This window comes from Pinus tabuliformis, chromosome 7 (assembly GCF_031772625.1).
Source record: "Pinus tabuliformis cultivar Carrire ecotype Pingquan chromosome 7, CPIR1, whole genome shotgun sequence".
In the NCBI taxonomy this organism is placed as follows: Eukaryota; Viridiplantae; Streptophyta; class Pinopsida; order Pinales; family Pinaceae; genus Pinus; species Pinus tabuliformis.
The window spans coordinates 181,147,797-181,163,032 of record NC_142293.1 but is presented as its reverse complement, the minus strand read 5'-3'; the positions used below and the strand labels follow the sequence as shown (position 1 = coordinate 181,163,032).

At 43.3% G+C, this 15,236-nt stretch overlaps 1 protein-coding gene across 1 annotated transcript in view; it reads left to right on the top strand.

Annotated features, from left to right (window-relative positions):
• The window catches only part of LOC149246452 (uncharacterized), a 170,998-nt gene that overhangs the window by 70,390 nt on the left and 85,372 nt on the right, over nt 1–15,236 (top strand). The window contains exon 2 of the mRNA XM_089457913.1: nt 14,688–14,842. Coding sequence (XP_089314039.1) covers nt 14,688–14,842 — 155 coding nt within the window. The remainder of the gene's footprint in view (nt 1–14,687; nt 14,843–15,236) is intronic.

The following is a 15,236-nucleotide window of genomic DNA, read 5'->3' as shown; positions in this document are numbered from 1 at the left end:
CTACATTGCCTAATTTTGATCAAGCAACTTAATCCAAGCCTTATAATATGGTAGAGAAAGCTTAACATGCCTGATCAATGATTTTGACTTGAGTGAAGGGTACATAATTGCTAAGGCCATGACAAAGGAGTTCAACAATCAATAACACCAACACTGGGGTACATATAGGGCTTGGTGCTCTTGATTAAATGCCAATCACATGCCCTCATACATGATATAATCCAATGAAACGCCACAATCCCATTGATCCTGAAAACTATTAAGTCTGCTGAATTCTGAATGGGATATGAAATTCTATTTTCTCCATGTGAAGTCTGATGAGGTTGGAACCACTTTCAAACATCCTGAGTCATTTCATGGTAATGTTAAAAATTTAAGTAAAATGATGGAAATGAAAGATAAAGGAGAATGCCACTTTTACTTTAAGAATTTTACATTTCCATTAGGGAGCATCTAGGAAGCGTCTAGGGAGCATCAAGAGGCACCTTCGGAGTATTCAGAAAGTGTAGTTTCTCACATAATGTTGATTTTTGGTAGCATCAGATGTGCTCTAGTCATGAAAATTGGTGGAGAGGCTAAGGCACATGAGATCTCCAAGACCTAGAAATCGTTTGGGGACATTCCACCCAGATGGAGAGATATTAAAATAACTAATATTTTTAATGGGGTTCTAAGTATAAACTTAGGAAAATTAAAATATTAATGTGTATTAATATAATATGGGTGAAAAAGTTCTAAATGACGAGGATCAAGCCAGTTCTAATCTTAGCCATTGATTAGGTGTTGGAGTTTCTAAGTTTACTTAGTTTATAAACCCTTCATGCACTTTTTCTGATTTATTCCTACTTCATGCACTTTTTCTGATTTATTCCTACCTACTTGTTATTTTTCTTTAACAAGTTATTTACAAAGTAAATATTGAAAATAAACACCAGTGCATGCTCAACATTTTACAGATCAACAACTAAAAGAAACAAGAACAAACACACCACATGACACCATTATTTTTGGACCAATGTCCCCGGAAAAACCCAATGCGGGAAAACCTGTGCAGCTATCTGAGGGTTTTTCTTATTAAGCAATATCAGAGTACAATCTGGGTGTCGAAACTAGCCTACCCAACAGAGAATTTCCTTAGTAGCTATACCTCACAGTTTGAGAGAAATCTCTTGGCTGAAACCCTGGAAAATCCTTCCAGCAGCACCTCAGCACAAAACTACCCTGCAACCCCAACGTCTGCCCATGCTGGACTGCGTCAGCCCTTCTCTGTCTCACGCTTACCCTGCGTCAGCCTTTCTTGGCCCGTGTCAGCTTTCTGGGCCTCTGCGTGGGACACGCTGGCCTCTTTGGTGCTCTGCGCAACACTTGGCCGCCTCTACGTGGTCCTGCGTGAGCCCTTGCTTGCTCTGCGTCACTCTCCTTGGCTGCTGCGCTGCTCTCCCGGCACAATCTCTATCTTCTCTGTTTCTCTGTACTCAATGCCCTTCAGCTGCTCTCCCAATCACTGATTCTATCTCTCTTAGCAAACCCCGCTCTAGAGAATAGAATAGTGACCTTCAACCCTCCTCTTATACTTTTCCTGTTGACATCTCAATGGCCGAGATTAAGTCGTTAATCAACGACTAAGATTACATCTGGCTTGATCCATGTCTTTTGGACCACTCTAACACAAATTCATATTAATACACATTAATATTTTATTTTCCTAAGTTTAGACTTATGGACTCCATTAAAAATATTAATTATTTTAATATCCCTTGATCTGTTTAGAATTTGCCCAAACCCTTTCTGAGTATTGGAGAACTCATGTGACTCTACCTCTCCACCACATTTTGTGGCTAAAGCACATCCGATGCTATCCCAAATCAACACTCCCTTTTAGAGAGGACTATGCTCTAGAAATACTCTTCACTAAGTATTAGTTTGATCATCCGGCATCGGTACCTGTGCTGATGCTAGGCCTTCCTGCCCAACATCCTCTGCACTGCTGCCTCCTGTACTACTGCCCATAGTTCTGCCACTGCCATTGTTGCATCTGTATGACAGCTCCCTCTGCATCCATGCTGCTATTGGTCCTTTCTCCCAGCACTGCATCCACTCTGCACGTCCTCTCATCACATTGCATCGTGCTGCCCACTGCTGCATTGCAACTCAGTTACTAAGAAGTAAGTAACTGATCTCCCAATTGACCTCCTTGTTGGGCTAGAGACACTCACTGACGTTGAAGCTCCCTCTGCCGCTGACAAGTGCTCCCTCTCTGACTTCTGCGCTGCTGCAACAATTTCCTGCATCTCACACCGTTGCACACCTCTCTGTGCCATCCTGCATTGGTGCAACACTCTTGCGCCTATCGCATTGCTGTAGCTTGCTAGCCTCGCGCTGTCCTGGGACTCCTGCACTGTAGTTCTCTTTGCCGCTCCATTCGCAACCGTCTCTACCCACTTAGCTAGTCATGCTACTCCTCGTCGGGGCTCCCCTAGCAAAGTGCAATCCAAGAGGCTGGGTACCTCGAGGATCTTGCTCCTCATTGCTTGTAGTCTTCCTGACTACAGCTTGATGTCTCCCCACTTCCGCTCAAGTGGCACGTGTGCACTCATGGCACAGTCATCGTCTGTCAAAACTTCGTTCTCTCCCGGTGCTCGTGCAGCTTAGTCTCGGAAGATTCTCCCTTACTCTTCTTCCTTGGGCACTGGGTTGCATAATGATCCATCTCCCCACAGTGGAAGCACTTGATCTTGGAGAGATCTTTCTTCTTCCGCTTTTCCTGCTTTCCCTCAGATGATAGGGCCACATCCTCCTCGTCCTGCTTGACCTTGATCCCTTTGCTGCTGCTACCTGTCTTCGACTGCCGTCTGATCCTTTCTTGGCGAAGAGCTGACCACATCTCGTCCCAAGGTGGGAGAGTCCCTCTACCCAGGATACTCTGGAAAAACACTTCCCAATCTTCTAAGATAGCTTTCAGGGCTGTCCTTACCTTAAGCTCCTGATCCAGTGTCACTCCTATAGCAGTCAAGTGGTCTCGCATCTCATTCAGTCCTTCGAGGAAGGTGTCAATTGATGGACCCTTCTTCATCTGATACGACCTCATCTGGTTCTCGAGCAGCATTCTTCTCTGCACAGAAGTATTCTGGTACAGGTTCTTGAGAGCCTCCCACATCTCAACTGCTGTTTTCCTTCTCGGTTATATGTGGTACCACATGATCCTTGACCCCGTCAAGGATAATGCACTTGGCCCTCGCGATTGCCTCTTCGTACTTGTCGTTATCATTGGGGTCGACTGGGATAGTTATAACCTTCAAGGCGAAGCTCTTGACAAAATTCCTGTCAAGCACTAATAAGATTTTGGCCTTCTAGACTGCGAAGTTCGATGCTCCGTCCAGTTTATCCTGGTCTCTTACCCCGTGTAGTGCCATGACTCTCCTCTACTTCCCTCCTAGAAGTTCTCTGTTCGACTCCTCTGAGTCTCTACTTCCCGTCTGGAAGTTCTATTCTGGCCTCCCTCTGAGTCCTGATTTCCCTCCTGGAAATCCTCCTGCTGTTTGTCGAGATGCCCCTTACTCTAATCATCTTGTGCAACTACACTACTGATCCAAGTTCCTCGGCTAGAAACCCTCGGTAACAACTCCTCTGGCCCTGCTCTATTAGGTACTGTTCTGAATACAGTACCTCACTAGCTCCACTCTACAATATTTTTGTAGCCTTCTAGACTCCAGCAACTGCCTCTTTGTGAACTGCATTTGCTCCTCTCTGCCTCATGCTGGCTCTGCATCAGCCCTCTGGCCCTCTGTGTCAGCAACGCTGGCCTCTTTGAAGCTCTGCGCAACTCCCAACTTCTTCTGCGTGGCTCTGGCTGGCTTTGCGTCGCACTTCTTGGCTTTTGTGCTGCTAGAAACAACTTTTGTCACCTTGGGACGACTGTTTTCTGCTGCTATTGCTATGGTCGGTTGATGTCTTGTAGTCCTCCTGTGATCTGCAATCACCCTCTGATACCATGTTGAAGTTTCTAAGTTTACTTAATTTAGTAAACCTTCATGCACTTTTTCTGATTTATTCCTACCTACTTGTTATTTTCTTAACAAGTTATTTACAAAGTAAGTACTGAAAATAAACAATAGTGCATGTTCAACATATTACAGATCAACAATTAAAAGAAACAAGAACAAACACACCAGATGACACCATTATTTTTGGACCAATGTCCCCGGAAAAACCTAATGTAGGAAAACCGGTGCAACTAAGGGTTTTCTTATTACGCAATATCAGAGTACAATTTGGGGGCCGAAACTGGCCTACCCAACAGAGAATTTCCTTAGCAGCTATACCTCACAGTTTGAGAGAAATCTCTTGGCTGAAACCCCGGAAAATCCTTCCAGCAACACTTCAGCACAAAATTGCTCTGCAACCCCAGCGTCTGCCCAATCTGGACTACGTCAACTCCTCTCTGTCTCACGCTGGCCTTGTGTCAGCCTTTCTTGGCTTGCGTCAGCTTTCTGGGCTTTTGTGTGGGACACACTGGCCTCTCTGGTGCTCTGTGCAACACTTGGCTGCCTCTGCGTGACCTTGTGTGAGCCCTTGCTGGCTCTGCGTCACTGTCCTTGGCTTCTGCGCTGCTCTCTCGACATAATCTCTGCCTTCTCTGTTTCTCTGTACTCAATGCCGCTTAGTTGCTCTCCCGATCACTGATTCTATCTCTTTTAGCAAACCTTGTTCTAGAGAATAGAATGATTGATCACTCTCGTGTATTCTCCAAGTGACCCTCAAGCCTCCTCTTATACTTTTCCTGTTGACATTTCAACGGTTGAGATTAAGTCCCTAATCAATGGCTAAGATTAGATCTGGCTTGATCCATGTCTTTTGGACCACTCTAACACATATTCATATTAATACACATTAATATTTTATTTTCCCTAAGTTTAGACTTAGGGACTCAGGAGGCAGCAAGTACGGAACAAAGAGACTAGAGATCAACACACTGAGGGAGACCAGTCAGTTCAATTTCTAGAGCGGGGTTAGCTGAGAAATTTAACCAGTGGTCTGGAGAGCAGTCAGGAGGCAGCAAGTACGGAACAAAGAGACTAGAGATCAACACAGAGGTAGAAAAGGCAAATGCAGGGCCAGAGGAAGCCACACAGAGGTAGTACAGACTGTGCAGAGCCAGCAGGGCCTGCGTCATCCACGCAGAGGCTGCAAGAGTGATGCAGAAGGCCAGAGAGGTTGCACAAAGTCTCAACAGGCTGACGCAGAGGGTTTCTGGTCACGCAAAGGTTAGTAGGGCTGATACTGGGTTCATAAGAAGTGTTGGAAAATTTGTCTATCTGTGGGTAAGCCAGTTTGGCACCCTGTTGTACTAGAATATTACTGAATAATAAAATCCTCCCTTACTGCACCGGTTTTCCCACATTGGGTTTTTCCAGGGACATTAGTCCAAAATAACTGTGTCAATGTGTTGATTCTTGTGCATATGCTTGTTTCTGTATTACGGTGTGATATCTGCAGCAGTATTTATTTTAATGTTTATTGAAGTAATTTCATGAATAATTTATGGTGAAATAAGCAGGAAAAGTAAATAAGTTGCTGCAGTGATAGAATTTTCACATGGTATCAGAGGAAGTAATCAGAGACAGAAAGGGAAAATCAGTTATGGGTCGAGACCATGATGTAGAGGCATCCACCTCATGGGACTCATGTAGATTTTCAGAAGATTGCAGAAGAGAAAGAGATATCGATTTCCTTATGTTGGCTTCTAGGTTGGAAGAAGAAGTAGTGTGCATGACTAGTGCTGCATCATCAGAAGTATGGTATATAGACAGTGGAGCCTCGTGGCATATGACAGGAATCAGGGAGTGTTTCTCAGAATATTGAGAAGAGAAGATGAACTTTCAGATCACCATGGGGAACAAGGCAAAGTGTACTCCAGTAGGAAAGGGTACCATAGTTTTTCAGACAGAATCGGGAGAGTAGTTTCATGCCACAAATGTGCTGCATGTACCAGGATTGGGGATGAACTTACTTTCCGTGTCACAACTACAAGGCAAGGGCTATGACATCTACTTCATCAAGGAAAAGGTATACGTCAAACACCCGGCTGGAAAAAGAAAGTGCAGATTGGGATCACAAGTAATTGGTTGTATAGATTACAACTAGAATCACCAATGGTGCTAATAGGCAGTCATGGGGACAAGGACTTGAACGAACTATGGCACAGAAGGATGGGTCACTTACACCATGGAGCTCTGAGAATTCTCAGGAGCACTGTAACAGGAGTTCCAGATTTGAGTACGGAACGAGATGATGTATGTAGGGGATGCGCTCTAGGAAAGTATGCCAAGGCGGCATTTCCTAGGAGAAAACACAGGGTGAAGAGTGTACTAGGATTGACACACTTAGATATCTGTGGAACTATGTCCGTCAAAGCTCTCAGCGGTGCTGAGTATTTCCTTACCTTCATTGATGACTACTCGAAGAAAACTTGGATTTATTTTCTGAAAACTAGGGATGAGGTTTCTGTCGATTCAAGGAGTTCAAGGCTCTGGTGGAGAATCTTACTAGGAAGAAAATAAAAGTCTTGCGCTCAAATAATGGTGGAGAGTATGTCGATAAGGACTTCACTGATTATTGCGCTAAGGAGGGCATCAGAAGAGAGTGGACAACTCCCTACAATCTGGAGCAGAATGGGGTGGCAGAAAGAAAAAACAGGTCTTTTGTAGAAGCAGCTAGGGCCATGCTGTATGATTAGGATATGCCAAAATTCCTGTGGACGGAAGCATGCAACACAGTTGTCTACGTTCAGAATAGGACTCCTCATCGGGCATTGGGCAAGATTACTCCAGAGAAAGTCTTCACAGGGAAGACGCTTGAAGTCAGTCATTTCAGGATATTTGGGAGTTTAGCATATTGCCGCATACCCGAAGAAAAGAGGAAAAAGCTGGATCAAACTGCAGAAAAGGGATACCTGGTGCGATATAGCGAGAACGCTAAGGCATACAGAATCTATCTTCCAGGGAGCAGAAAGGTAGTAGTACGACGAGATGTAAAGTTCATGGAGGACAGAGCTTTCAGAAGATCTCGCGAAATGCCTTCCGAGGAGCAGTCGAAAGAGGATCCGTTGGTCATGCCTCTTCAACCAACGGAAGTGAAGAATTCTTCCTCAAGTCAGGAAGATTCTCAGGATGAGGAGGAGGAGCGAACAGAAGCACCTACTGGCAGAGGAAGGACTAGCAGGGAACTTCATCAGATTCTGTGTGATGCAGAGAACTTCATCGGTGAGCCAAGGAATAATAAGAGGGAGCGAAAAAAACTAGACAGATATCAGGTGTTAGTAGCTCAGGATGGAGAGCTTGCCAATTTCAAGGAGGCAGCTCAACATCAGGTCTGGCTAGATGCGATGGTAGAGGAGTATAACTCCATAATGGTGAACGATGTTTGGGAGGTGGTGTCAAGGCCTCAAGACAGATCTGTGGTAGGATCAAGATGGATCTACAAGATCAAATACGCTGGGGACGACAGTGTTGAGAAATACAAGGCCAGGTTTGTGGCTAAGGGGTATGCTCAAAAGGAAGGGATTGACTATGAGGAAACCTTTGCCCTGGTAGCCAGGTATACATTTGTTAGGACCGTGATATCTCTTGTAGCCCAGATGGGATGGGAGATCCATTAGATGGATGTCAAGACGACATTTCTGAACGGGGTAATAGAAGAAGAGGTATACATTGAACAACTAGAGGGATTTGAAACTCATGGAAGAAGTCTCATCTATGCAGACTGAAGAAAACCTTGTATGGGCTGAAGCAGGCACTGAGAGCGTGGTATGGTCGAATAGATGGCTACTTGCAGAAGATGGGGTTTGTTAAGAGTGACGCAGATCTGAATCTCTACTATCTGGTCGTAGAGAACAAGCCACTTATCTTCGTATTATATGTGGATGATCTCTTTCTGACAGGATCATCCAGACTCATTAAGGACTGCAAGAAGAATCTAGCCACAGAGTTCGATATGAAGGATCTGGGACGAATGCATTACTTCCTAGGGTTGGAAGTTTGGCAGCAAAAAGGAGAAATCTTCCTTGGGAAAGGGAGGTATGCTACAAAAATCCTGAAAAGGTTCGGGATGGGAGATTGTAGACCTATAGCTACGCCAATGATCACTAGCTGGAAGAAGATTGATGCATCAGAAGACAAGGATGTCGATTCCACCCTATACTGGCAGCTCATAGGGTCCCTGATGTATCTGGTCAATACCAGGCCAGAAATTTGCTACGCTGTCAACACCCTCAGTCAGTTCATGGTGGAACCAAAGAGGGCACACCGGGCAGCAACCAAACACATTCTCAGGTATTTACAGGGAACAATTGATTATGGGCTCTTATACCCCAAGGGGAAGGATATCAGGTTGAGTGGATTTATTGATGCAGATTGGGCAGCAAGTTTAGTGGATCGGAAAAGTACCTTTGGGTACTATTTCAACATTGGATTAGGAATGACCTCCTGGTGCAGTAGGAAACAGAAGTCCGTGGTTCTGAGCTCATCTGAGGCAGAATATATGGCAGCAAGCACAGCTTCGTGTGAGGCCATACGACTTAGAAAATTGTTGGTGAACCTATTTAGAAGAAATATGGAGGCGACGAAGATCATATGTGATAATCAGAGTTGCATCAAACTCTTTGAGAATCTAGTGTTTCATGATAGGCCGAAGCATATTGATATTCGATGTCGCTTTGTTAGAGACTGTGTCCAACGAGGAGCTGTACAGTTGAGCTACATTGCTACAAGAGAACAGGTGGAAAATATCCTCACCAAGGTCCTTGGAAAGTCAAAATCTGACTACTTCAGGGAAAATATGGGTATGGTAAAGAACCCCTTTCAAAAGTAGAAATGAGTGTGTGAGCAGCACAAATGAAGAGGGAGTTGCAGTGCAGATGCAGTGTTGGGAGAAAGGATCAGCAACAACACAGATGCAGAGGGAGTTGTCGTATAGATGCAGCAGTGGCAGTAGCAGAGTCATGGGCAGCAGTACAGGATGAAGCAGTGCAGAGGATGTTGGGCAGGAAGGCTTAGCATCAGCACAGGTACCGATGCCAGATGATCAAGGTGATACTTAGTGAGGAGTATTAATAGAGCACAATCATCGCTAAGAGGGAGTGTTGATTTTGGGTAGCATCGGATGTGCTCTAGCCACGAAAATTGGTGGAGAGGCTAAAGCACATGAGATCTCCAATGAAAGGGTTTGGGTAGATTTTAAATAGTTTTGGAGATATTAAGATAATTAATATTTTTAATGGAGTCCCTAAGTCTAAACTTAGGGAAAGTAAAATATTAATGTGTATTAATATAAAACTGTGTTAGAATGGTCCAAAAGTCATGGATCAAGCCAGATTTAATCTTAGCTGTTGATTAGGGACTTAATCTCGACCGTTGATTTGTCAACGAGAAAAGTATAAGAGGAGGCTTGAGGGTCACTTGGAGAATGCACTGAGGGAGACCAGTCAGTTCAATTTCTGGAGCGGAGTTAGCTGAGAAATTGAACCAGTGGTCTCGAGAGCAGTTAGGAGTCAGCAGTACGGAACAGAGAGACGAGAGATTAGCACAGAGGCAAAAAAGGCAGACATAGGGCCAGAGGAAGCCACACAGAGGCAGCAGAGACTGCGCAGAGCCAGCAGGGCCTGCATCATCCATGCAGAGGCTGCAGGAGTGACGTAGAAGGCCAGAGAGGTTGCGCAGAGTCTCAACAGGCTGACGCAGAGGGTTTCAGGTCATGCAGAGGTCAGTAAGGCTGACGCTGGGTTCTAAAGAAGTGTTGGAAAATTTGTCTATCTATTGGTAAGCCAGTTTGACACCCTGTTGTACTAGAAAATTGCTGAATAATAAAATCCTCCCTTACTGCACTGGTTTTCCCACATTGGGTTTTCCCGGGGACATTAGTCCAAAATAATTGTGTCAATGTGTTGATTCTTGTGCATATGTTTGTTTTTGTATTACGGTGTGATATCTGCAGCAGTATTTATTTTAATGTTTATTGAAGTAATTTCATGAATAACTTATGGTGAAATAAGTAGGAAAAGTAAATCAATTGCTACAGTGATAAAATTTTCACAACCTTACTAGGGGAGTTAATCTTTGACCCTAGTCTAGTGGGACCTACCTTAGGGCCCTTGATTGAGATAATGTGTTCCATTTTCCCTATGCCACACTTAACACCTTCCATTCTACATTGCAAGCCCTATATATCACCTCCATTCTTCAGGAGCAACTTGTTGTTAGTTCTTGGGGATTTGGCACTCATGTTCGCATACCTTGAGTAGGGCCCATAAGTTTTCCTTGGGAGGTTGATGCAACTAAAAGAAAAGAAAAACCCATATCATGGCCACAACAAAACAAAAGAAAGAAAATCAAAATGCAAAAGATGGCTAGGACATAGACGTTAGCAACTTAGCACGTGGGCAAAAGCCTTGTATGAGCACTACCTTCCTCACATGGCCATCACCTGGTTCGTGAGCACATGATGCTCCAGTACATAAAAAACGAACCCTTGCAGGTCCCAACCCTGATGAGTGATAAATTGACTCATCTTATAAGGGTAATAAAATTGCTATGTCATACAATGTGAGCTCTAACCCTTGAGCTATGAGTGGTAATACAAGGAAAAATCAACAAGTAAAAGGTGGACAAGGGTAGAAAAATCAAGCCGAGCTCGTAACTCATGCATCCACAAATGCTCCCTCGAGCTCATAACTCATGCATCCACAAATGCTCCCTCCTCACATCTATACACAAGATGTGGGCACCCCCATCAACTTGTCCCCTTGACCATGGCACTTGACCATGAAGTATTCTCCTCTCCATTAACACATTATTAAACACTAATACCTATCAATTCAAGGGTGGACTAGGGAACTGTTACTTCCCCTTAGGAGTTGGAAACACCTAATAAGGTTGAACTTTAACCACCCCTACCAAGGGAGGGACCGCCTTTGCGAGACCTTGGCCTTGATTTTGGAAGCAGATCTTTGTTTGAAGTATTAATATGCCCTCAACATTCAAGTTTGGTTTGCTTAGATGCATTGTTGATCATAGTCTCTGATGGATGGTTTCTTTCATTAGAATCCATTTTGTTTTCTATTAGGTGGTTTGGCACCCCAGGCCTTGGGCACCCACTCCACAGGCACCCAATTTCTCTAGAGAATTATATTGGCCTAAGCAAGTGCAACTTTGAGCGATCATAACCTCCTACCAGCACTAGCAGATGACACATGCTAAAGAGTACCTCTAGAACCCAGGATGTTGGTCAACTTTGACTTGGTTTTGAGGATTCTTCAAGATGACACCATTGGACCTAGTATGCCCCCAACCTGGCCTTGACACAACTTGATGGGCATGATATGATTCAGAGTCTAGATGAGGATGGTCTCCCGTTAAGAGACTAACGAGGGCTTGTTGCACCATAGGAAGCCCTAACACTGGAGAGGAGGGGGCCTTATTTGACAGTTGGAGACTTGTGGAGACCACATGATGGCACCCCAGCTGCATATTGGGACCCCAGAAGAGATATTGAGGGCCAACCCTCAAATCTTGGATGATCCCGACATCTAGACATTCTTTGACACCTCATCACCCTTGGACATGGCACTTAGAGCATTTATTATGCATGACGTCAACAATTAGGAAGCTACGACTCACACATGTGGCCAAATTAGGCTTATTTCATTGTGAGCTAATGGGTTGGCTTGCAACCCAAGTACATCTAATGATCAAACTTGTTTTAGGGCTTTGTAAACTAAAATTAGGTGACCTAATCCTCATATAAATAGAGGATAGGGTCATTTCATTTCTCATTATCATTTGTGACTAATTCAACCCTCTTAGAGAATTCAACCTAGCTGAATTGTGACTTGTATCTTGTGGAGATGTGATCTATGGTGGATTTTTTCTAATGGAGCTATTCTTTGGCTTTGGAGATGTCATTTTGGAGCAATAAAGGACTTGTTCATGCATTCTATTTTGTAAGTGTACCTTGTATTTGATAAATCTTTGTATTTTGTGGCTATTGTATGGAATGATTGATTATCTAGGGTTTCTATGTGCAAATTTATTGTTGAAAATTATTCTATGGAATCTTGATGATAGTATTGCATGCATTACCCACTTATAGAATGTGAATGACAATCCCATGGGTGAATCTTTCAACTAGCTCTCCCCATTGACTTTGCTCCCTCACAAAAGTGATAGTTAGGCCTTGAAACACAGGGTTTCATATTTCGTTACTCCTTTTCCAAAGTTTAGTTATATTTAACCATCCCCTAGACTCTATCACCATAGGTCAAGACCGTAGCCTTGGTTACTTCGTTGATCACCTTGAAAACCTTTATTACTTTCTTCTACCTTAAGCCTAGGATTTTGGCCTCTTAAGCTAAGCCACTAGCTAGGGCTAGGGCATCATTCTCAACTAGGGGTTGAAATGCTCCTTGGTAGAGGAATTCAAAACATGGAGGTGAGGTATTTGCCTCAAAATCAAGTCAATCCCATGGCTAATTTCTCTATTTTAGGTCAAATGCCCCTTGTCGTAGGTAGATTTTGCCCTAGAAGAGCCCTAGTTTTCGCTATGCTTCAACTTGGGGCTTATTGAAGGTTTCTTGTTCCATGAGTTGAATTTATACATCTATTGGAAGCCTTTTTTTGGCCTTGTGATCCTAGGTAGTCCTATTCACCTTGCAAATTATCAAGCCCTAGGACACATTGAGCCTTAATTAGGCCTCTTTGGAGGATTCAAATTGCCTTCTTGTGCTAGCTAAGCCTTGTTCTTAAGCAGAGTTTCCCTCCTCAAGCCTTTCTTGTCACCTTATCCCTTGTACTTGATAAATTCTTTAGGTGACCTGATATAGGGAATCCTCCCTAGTGGTGAAAAATGAAAATCCACAAGAGCAGGATGTAGTCGCTGTTGGGACAGTGGGGCACACCTCATATTGTTGTTCCTTGGTCTAGCTCTTGTCTTGTGAGCTACCCTCACAAGACCTGCTTGATTTTGAGTCAACACTGCCCACATACACAAAGCCTCTGTTGTTAAATATTTGGCTAAAGGAAGCTAATCTTGTGATGCCTCATTTCGTTAGTGCCCTGCAACCATGCTTAAAATGATGATCAATTACCCTCCGATGAAACAGATCCATCACCTTCGACCTTTGGCCCTTATTTTGCTCTGGTAAGCAATGCAAGGCTTGTCAATCTGTGCAGTGGCCTAGTGACCTTGATGACCACATCTTTTATTATTTGATATAGTTGGAAGTGTCTAGGGTGCTGCTGGTCCCCAGTACTTGGTTGTGGTGAGCTCCCTCCTCATTCAAGGCCCCTATTTGTGAGAACTGCAAGCCCTTCTTCTCCCGTTGCATAGAGAGGCTAACCTTTTAGAAATCCTTGCATTGGCCTCACGCTCCTTCTTCATTCCAGTACTTGCAATCAAGTGAGGCAATAATTGTAGGGGTTCCAGCTAGCTCCTCTAAGAGGTATTCACACCAGCAGGTGTCGTACTATCCTTCCATGGTGCGAAAAACCAGCATTTTGACTTTCAACACAAGCCTTTCTTTGACTTTTCAGTTCCAGGCTGCAGCACAAGCTCCACATCTCCCAACAATATTCTTTAGCAGACATTAGATGGCCTTCTCATTGTTTAACCTCTCTCTAATAGCCTCCAAGCACCAGCTCCTCAACTACCATTCAAGATTAAGACAAGAAGCCACGGAAGTTATTAGTAGGCTCCACACATCAGTGACTAACCAGCTCACTCAAGCCTACATTGGCTCTGAATTATACACTTGATGATTAATGCATGATATGGCAGTGTTCAATAGACACAATATCCATGCATTAAATGACACTTCACTTGCTGTTCAACATTCCCATACATGCCTATCTCAACAGTTCACCACACACCAACAACAGTAGACACCACTTTCTATACAAGAGTGTGATGAGCAAACAATAGCTAGCTATGGTCGATGAGATCAGACCACTTCCAGCGAAAAGCCTCTGCCTTTTTGCTACATATGAATCCATGCACATCTGTTGCTCAGTATATCACAATGGGCCAAGAACACAGGCTACAGCAATGACCACAAGAGAGTTGACTTGTCCACCCATAGGTTTCACTGCAATCAGATCAATAGATTCACCCTCAGTGAGACAACCCAGCACCTAATCACACAACAATCTCGAGTATCAACCAATTTATAAAGAGATAATTTCAAGTCTCTAGAAATTGTTTTTAGTGTTAATTTATTAGTCATTTAGATGTTGGGAATTATATAAATATTGTCATTTTAGGTTATCCAATTTATTTTTCTTGCTTTGTCACTATGTTTTCGATACCTACTTCTTGTGCATCCCAAGCAAACACTTCTAATATAACTAGTGTTACGTGTAAGATATTTTATGTATTTACCTCAACCTGTGTGTTTGTCACATATGTTTTAACTTTTTATTTACCAGCTTGTATCATGTTTGTGCACTTTGTCTTACCTGTGCTTAAGAGCTAAGCATAGAGCTTCAATTGTTTGGCCTCTAAGCCTTTTACCTATCCAAGTGTTTCATGGGAATATTTTTAACTGTGGAAAATCGATAAACTATTATGTTTTCTTTAATTTGTTGCAGCTTTTACCTGTTTATGTAACTTTATACTGACACTCTTCAGATATTTAACAGGTCAAAGTGATAGCAAAGCTGTGCTGGATGCGTTCTTCCTTGGTAAGGCTTTTGCTGAAGCAGTTAATGAGCGGATAGGAACAGCTGTTGGAGAGATTTTGAGTGAGATTGGAAGGTTGCAGGCAGAGCAGCAAAAGCAAACCCTTGACTTTGAGGTGGGTGTGCCAAATCCTGACCATTTTAAAGGGAAACAATTATGATGGAGTGACAGGTATGATTTAATATGAACTATGTAAGAGGAATAAAATTCTCAAATTGTACTGGCTCTATAGGCACTGCCTGTAATATGACTGCTCTTGAGCCTGAAATCAATGCCATTCTATACAGGTTGGATCCACTGCTGTGAGTATTCATTATTTGTATTAAAACCATGTTACCCTTTTCTTGTGAAACAATCGGACTTCTTTATAAAGAACATCATATTGCTAAAATTTCAGCTTTCCTTGTTGCTTGGTTTGCGATTGTCTATTTCATTTTACAATCACCTATCTAATTGCTATTGAGTTTTCTCTAGACTAGTGCATATATATATATATATATGTAATAACA